This window comes from Primulina tabacum, chromosome 1, assembly GCF_025594145.1.
Source record: "Primulina tabacum isolate GXHZ01 chromosome 1, ASM2559414v2, whole genome shotgun sequence".
In the NCBI taxonomy this organism is placed as follows: Eukaryota; Viridiplantae; Streptophyta; class Magnoliopsida; order Lamiales; family Gesneriaceae; genus Primulina; species Primulina tabacum.
Genome location: NC_134550.1, coordinates 59433289 through 59440624, shown reverse-complemented (window position 1 = coordinate 59440624; position 7336 = coordinate 59433289). Strand labels below are relative to the sequence as shown.

The 7336-nt window shown below is 35.9% G+C and overlaps 1 protein-coding gene and 1 non-coding gene across 2 annotated transcripts; one reads left to right on the top strand and one right to left on the bottom strand.

The window, feature by feature from the left end:
- The first annotated feature begins 4793 nt into the window (after positions 1 to 4793).
- LOC142520677 (PLASMODESMATA CALLOSE-BINDING PROTEIN 2-like) lies at positions 4794 to 6744 on the top strand. The gene is made up of 4 exons (XM_075623769.1): positions 4794 to 5088; positions 5369 to 5605; positions 5687 to 5723; positions 6279 to 6744. Exons 1-4 carry the CDS (start codon positions 5034 to 5036, stop codon positions 6517 to 6519), a joined length of 570 nt encoding a protein of 189 aa, XP_075479884.1. The 5' UTR covers positions 4794 to 5033; the 3' UTR covers positions 6520 to 6744.
- Positions 6745 to 7223: 479 nt separating this feature from the next.
- On the bottom strand, positions 7224 to 7297 carry TRNAN-GUU (transfer RNA asparagine (anticodon GUU)). The gene has a single exon. It is a non-coding gene; the product is annotated as a tRNA-Asn (tRNA).
- Between the last annotated feature and the right edge of the window lie 39 nt (positions 7298 to 7336).

The window sequence follows — 7336 nt, the reverse complement described above, 5'->3', positions numbered from 1 at the left end:
AAATTGAGCGGGTTGGGTTGATAAAATAGCAGCCCGTTTGGAGGTGGGCCAAACGGGTTGAGCCCGTTTGGGTTGCGGGCCAAATGGGTTGAGCCCGTTTGGGTTGCGGACTGGCCCGCCAAATTAGGGTAGAATTTTATATTTTTAAGTTTTATATAAAAATTCATATTTCTTCCTTATTTTTTCTCATGTGCCTAACTTCAATCACTCTGGTAAAATCTATATGCTTCTATTTTTTTTTGAAGATGTTATACTCTTCAGTCCCCTCCCTTTTTTTAATGTTTAACTCGAACTAATCCAGAATTATCAAAATAATATAGTAAATAAAGTAATTATCTGTATTATTGAAAACATAATATTACATGAGTTTTTTAGTACATGTGTACGATGAAATCTTGTGTGAATTAGAATAAACACTTTATTTTTGTATGTATTATGTTGATTGTTGTATGCTTTCAATGTCTTATTTCAATGTTTTTAAGTTTTTTATGAAAATATTTAACTGAAATATATTTTTTTTCTATGTTTATTTTAATACTGTTTAGTATTTTTTTTTTTAAAAAATAATAAGCGGGTTGGCCCGCCTAGCCCGCGGCCCAAGGTGGGTTGGGCTGGGTTGGCCATTTAGAGGCCCGCCAAAATGGCGGGCTGGCCCGCCGCGCCCCGCCTAATGGCGGGTTGCGGTGGGTTGCGGGCTGGCCCGCCCCGTCAGTCCGTTTTGACATGTATAGTGCATGGTGTGGAATATAAACCCGACCATCATCGCTAAAGCATTTATAACCTCTGTGTTAACTGTTATACCAAGAAACGTACAAGGTTTTGAACAAAACCAAACTTGTGAGAGTTGCAAACACACAAATATGGGAAACTGAGGCAGCCAAGAAATTTATAATCATGAGCAACATTGTATAACTTAGTGACAGCAACATATATATGAGCATGAACTAATAAAGAAAGACTCGTATCAACAAATGATTGTTGAGACGTGAATGGTTAGGAGACCCTATGATTAATGCCAAACTTTGGAAAAATAGTAGTGATAGGCAAACTTCAGAGCCATTCCCATTTGAATTTGCCTTCCGCCAGAGTATTCAAAACCGAGAGAGGGGTTGGCAAGATCACTGATGACATGATGAGAAAGAACTCCAGCCCCAAGCCTCGAATGCCAGCCAACACCTAGAGTTGCCAGATCGAAAATATAATTTTCGTCGTTAAGTTTAACAAAATTAATTTGATTCGCCGGATTAACAAGCATAAAATTAGGAATAGGAGAAAACACAACGTGAGCTTATTTCATGATCGGAGATGGCTTCCTCCTGGCTGGGATACCAATTTAGGAAAATTAAAAAAGCTTTAGAATAAAAAATTGGATAAATCTTCTCTGCATAATAATGTTACAATTTTTAATTTGATGCATGTAAAATAAATAAATTTTATCATTAAATATCACTATTAAATTTAACTTTTAGCATGCATGAAAATTTGAGTAGTCGGATAATTCAAGAGGCATGAGATAAAAAGTTAATATGGCGGTGATATCATAATTAATATGAGACATTAATTTTAGGATAGCCAATTAAAGAAATTAATATCGAATAAATATTAAAAATTCAGAATCATTTATCTATTACTATTAAGAAATAGGAAACTTGCGCTTGGGGCATAGCATTTGCGTAATAAATATCGGTGATGGCCCTTACTCAACGCCTTTGTGAACGAGTATGCTAGTTGTTGCTTTGTAGGTACGTGCGATGTGTAGATTAGCTTGTCCCGAATCTTTTCTCGAACCAGATGACAGTCGATTTCTATATGCTTCGTCCTTTCGTGATACCATGGGTTTGCTGCAATATGTAGTGCCGCGTTTTGTCACAATATAGCGTTATATGCAGCTCTAACTTAATTCACATATCTCTCAAAATCCCAACAATCCAAACCACCTCACATGTTGTGTTTTCCATCGCCTTGTACTCAGCCTCTGCCGAAGACCTTGAAACCATGGATTGTTTTTTGTTTTCCAAGACATGAGAGATTCACCCAACTTAACACAATAACCAGTCACCGAACTTCTGCTCATAGCACATGTGCTCCAATCAGAGTCACAAAATGTTGTTAATGAAAGTGAACTATGTGAAGAAAACAAGATTCTGCTGCATCCATGTGACATGTTTTTGGACTGTGCATGAATTGAGTTAGCAATTGGATTGCAAAACATATGTCTGGGCGTGCGTGTGACTGTAAGGTATATCAGTCTCTCAATCAACCAACGGTATGAACAAGGGTCATCGAGCAAAGGATCAAGTGAACTCTTTTGCCCAAAGCTATCATGAATCATCATATTCTTTTGTAGCCAACTTCAGATTCTGCTCCATGGGTGTGTCAGAGATCTTAGCACTAGCAAGTCCTACTACTGAAATAAGTTCCAAAGTATACTTTTTTTTATTCAAACAAATCCCATTATTCGACCGAGCAACTTCAATTCCAAAGAAGTACTTCCATGTTCCCAAATCTTTTATCTTTATTTTCGAATGCAAGTACTCTTTTAGGCTTGAGATGGAAGGCTAATGATTCCCGGTTATAACTATATCATCAAAATAAATCAATAAAATGGTGATAAAATCATGTTAATGTTTATGAACAAGGAATGATCGTGTTGTGATTGCTTTAAACCAGCTAGCCTTATATGTTGAGCAAATTTCATGTTCCATTGTCTCGAAACTTGCTTGAAAACATACAAAGATTTAGTTAAACGACACACTTTCTCCCCTTCACTTCGAAGGCTGCAACTCTCCCCGCGCAGACTTCGAAAACCCTGAGGCAAGACCATATAAATTCCTCATCAAGATCCCCTTTGAGAAAAGCATTTGTAACGTTCATTTGGTTAAGAGATCAATTACAAATGGCAGCAACACTAAGCAAATAACGGACATCGGTAATCTTAGCAACGTGAGAGAATGTATCATGGTAATCAATCCCATGAAGTTGTGCATAACCCTTGGCGACAAGGTGTGCTTTAAAACGGTCTACACGCCCATCAACATGGTATTTGATTTTATAAATCCATTTGTTGCCAATAGCAATCTTACCAGGAGGCAACTGAACAATGTCCCATGTGTGGTTAGCATCCAACGCCGCTAATTCCTGAGCCATATATAGCTTTTTGCCAACGGGAATCAAGCATCACCTCTTGGTATGTATGGGGTTCCTTGACTGAAGAGATATGGGACAAGAAGGTTTTATAGGAATTGAAGACGAAATATTGGAGTAACTAACATAATTCTAGATGGAATGGTGGGAAAGATGATTGTTTCGTGCGGTAGAGCAAACAAAATCTTGGGTCCAAATGGGAAGATGAGAAACACGAGATGATCTCCGAATAGGTGGCGACGAGGGAGCAACATGAGAAATATTATTCTCAGGGATGAAGGAAAGGTGAGGAGACATATCCTCATGAAGATGTTTTTATTTATTTGAATTAACCTTATTATATAACTTAAACCAAATATTTGAAATATAAAAATATGATACTCGTAGCTTGATTGTTAGTATTTTATTATATTTAAAAAATGACTATTTGAAAGACAAGCTCATGTCATTTCACGTGCAAAAAGTAGATGATGTATATTTTTACAATCTGTATAAATAAATTAACAACATACCTGCTGTTATTCTACTTGTCGAGTGCTTCCAAATCAATGCAGAAGAGACAATCATAGTGAGCTCGTTTATAGTGACAGCTCACCAAGAAATTATTAGCAGTGCAAAAGCAAAAGCTTGTGTGGGCACTTTCTTCCCAAAATTATAAGTCTGTCTTCAATTATTTTTTCGAAGAAAGAGGCAGTTAAAATGATTTACTTTGTTCCATTAAAAATGAATTTTTTTTTTACGGATAAAATTATTTTCCTATTGCATATAACAATATCAAAAGAGACTTAAAAAAAATCAACTTCATAATTTTTATAAAATAATTATGGTTATGAAGTTAAATAAAATATTTCATCCTATATATACAACTCGAGAGAGAGGATATGGTTGAACTCGGTTGACCGTTGATATCCCATATTTTAAAATCAATAATTTATAGTGAAATTTAAGCACAAATGAAATATGTTTTATAATATAAAGTAAAGAACATTGATTGAGGTTTATAGATTTTTGAAACAAACAAGGGGGCTGTCCGTAGGACGTGTCAAGCCGCTGGTTATCATGTGAATGACTATCTATTACTGTTTATTAATCTTTTTTTAATAAATCCAGAAAATTTGTTTGTCATATTCTGTTTTTATGATTAAATATATTAATAAAATATTAAAATTTTAATTTATGTGACATGCAATTTGGTGGACAGCATACTGTATATCTGTACAGATACTGAAGATCCAGTTCAATTCTGGGAGGCAACATTGGTTTTCATGTTTTTTTTTTTTAAACTTTCATGATCTTTATTTAAATATTAATCAAATTAATTACACAAGTACATTTTTTTCCCTTTTTGATTTATTATTTTAAAATTACTTTAACTATGATATAATTTCCATTTGAATATAAAAAAATTGATTATAAAAAGATTATACCAGAACACAACAGGTAGAAAAAGACAAAAACGTGTATGAGACGGTCTCACAGATCGTATTTTGTGAGATATATATCTTATTTGAGTCAATCATGCTAAAAATATTATTTTTTATTCTAAAAATATTATTTTTTATATGAATATCGATAAAATTAACTCGTGTCCGATTCGTGAGACCAACTCTTGTGAGAGCTATTCGCAGAAGAAACCTCACTCACTACTATCTTGTATAAATCACCACTTCCCTTCCTGGGCACTCTCATACGCATACGGCATACCCGCTTGTATCTAGAAATATCCATTCCACCATTAATATTTCACTTTTCCTCTTTACTAATAATCTTTCCTAGCTTTTCACCCTTTCTTTGTCTCCCCTGCATTTTCTTTTTGATTTTTCTGATTAAGGTGCACGAACCATCTCGATTTAGAAATATTTTCTGTAAATTTCTCTTCGGAAGCGATCATGGCAGTTTTTGTACTTGGTTTACTGCTTCTGTTAGCCATGGGCGACCATTCAGGTTAAGTACTGTTCTTGATCTTTGGTTTATTTACTTTTTTTCAAAAGCATTTCTTCTCTTTTATTGTTGAAATAAAAGGTTCCTAAAAGTGAAATCTTTCTCGTTCTCGTTTCTTTCCCCCCCTTTTTTTTATGCTGGTCATCCCAAGACTGGGACTTTGATTGAACTCTCTTACCGTTTTTACTTCCGCACATATTTTAGTGTTAAAGGAGGGCCATGAATTGTGCTGTTCCCTGGTCAGTTTTTCTAATTTTTCTTTAAAAATTTTAATAATGTGCAGATGCTGCTTATTGCGTTTGTAGTAGTGGGGGTGAGAGTGCATTTCAGAAGAATATCGACTATGCTTGTGGAGCTGGAGCTGATTGTTCAGCAATCCTTCAAAATGGGGCTTGTTTTAACCCAAATACCGCGAGAGACCACTGCAGCTATGCTGTGAATAGTTACTACCAGAGAAAGGGACAAACTTCTGGGAGCTGTGATTTTGCAGGCACTGCCACAGTGTCTCCAACCGCCCCTAGTATGTATCATTTGTTCTTTAATCCGTTAAATATCAGCTACTTTACCTTAATTGTTGTCTTGTTATTTGTGTAATTTGCAGATGTAGCTTCTGGCTGTGTGTATCCATCCAGTCCAAGGTTTGGCGTTTCTCTCTCTCTCTCTCTAAACTAATCGTGGATTCACGTCATATTTAGATCTTGCAATTCTTGAGTCGTAATTGAATTCTACTGAGTTTTTCTTTTAGTACCCAAAATTCTTGTTTATCTATATCATGTTACTTGCATCTGGGAATGGATGTTCTTTGAAGAGGATGGACAGTAATATATGAGAAATTTTCTTATCCAATTCCATACCCGATCGAGTATCTTTAATTCCCAGTGAAGCCCAAATATACCAAATTAGTCGAGTGAATTGTCTTTATGTGGATGTGTAAATGCCGTTAGCCTTGGTTTTGCGACACCTTCTTAGCAATTGAACTTCCCTTCTCGATCTCCCTGTACGTGCATATTGACTCGATCCTTGGGTTTGTAGTTACTGCATTATTATTTGCGATCAGTGTGTAATTTTAAATGTTATGCGTAGTTTCTTTAAAAGAGTCAAATTTTCTGTCAATTCAATTAACTCGTCCTCGTATCCCCTCGGTGGAATTCCGGAATTTGCTCTTGATCCTGAATGATTCAAATTCATCACAGCGGAGGCAGCACAACACCAACGACCAACCCGACTTTCGGAGGAACACCAAACTCGAGTACCCGTGGCAACACAACAGGTGCAATGCCAGGCTCAACTTTTACTCCTGGAATTGGTCTTGCACCCACAGGAACTGGATTTGGCAACCCTGATGGTAGCTCAGCACTGTCACCCCATTTCACTACTACTATCTTTATGCTGTTGTCTTTTTCCTTCGCTCTTTTATTCAGCCCAAGAATCTAACGAAAAACAAGTTATGAAGACCGATCCCACGCGTTTCTTGAATGGACGGCAGTCGGTTGCCCAAGGGATTTGGTTGTGTTGGGATTGTTGGGGAAGATTTTGCTTTCATTTCTGGTAGGCGAGGAGAAAAGTAGAGGAATTTGGAGATGTTGTACTAGTATCTGCTCTTTTTGTGTACAAATTTTCCACGCACATCCTGGTAGGGAGGCAGTGCAGTTTTTTCAATATGGTTTTATTTTTCGTCACTCCACGTTTCTTGCGCACTTGGGCTAATTTATCATATTCATTTTTATCAAATTAGTTAAACTGCCGCTTACTAGATTTTTATACCATAAATCAAGATCTCGTCTAAAGAATGAAGAAAAAAAGTTCTCTACAAAATTTGGTGATGAACAATTCATTCTTGTCATATCAAGTTGTGATTCGCTAGTATAATTTTATTCGAAGATCGACCTGCCTCAAATGGTTGACCGCGTGCAGTTTCATAGAACTTGGTTTTCATCAAAATATATTTATAGTTGATTTTCTCGAGGGTAATTTTTTTCTTATCAAATAAATTCCTTTACCAATTTATAAGAAGATTGTATAAAAAATACTAGCAGCGAAATAAGTGCAAAAACAGTGCCAACGTTTTGATATATATATATTTAATAACAACTCTTATCTTATTTAAAAAGATGGACGGAATCTCGAAAAATGAATTACGCTAGAAGGAGGGCTTGAACCTCCGACCTTGTGGTTAACAGCCACACGCTCTAACCAACTGAGCTATTCCAGCTTCACGTCCACATAATTACAATTTTTAAATATGTACATT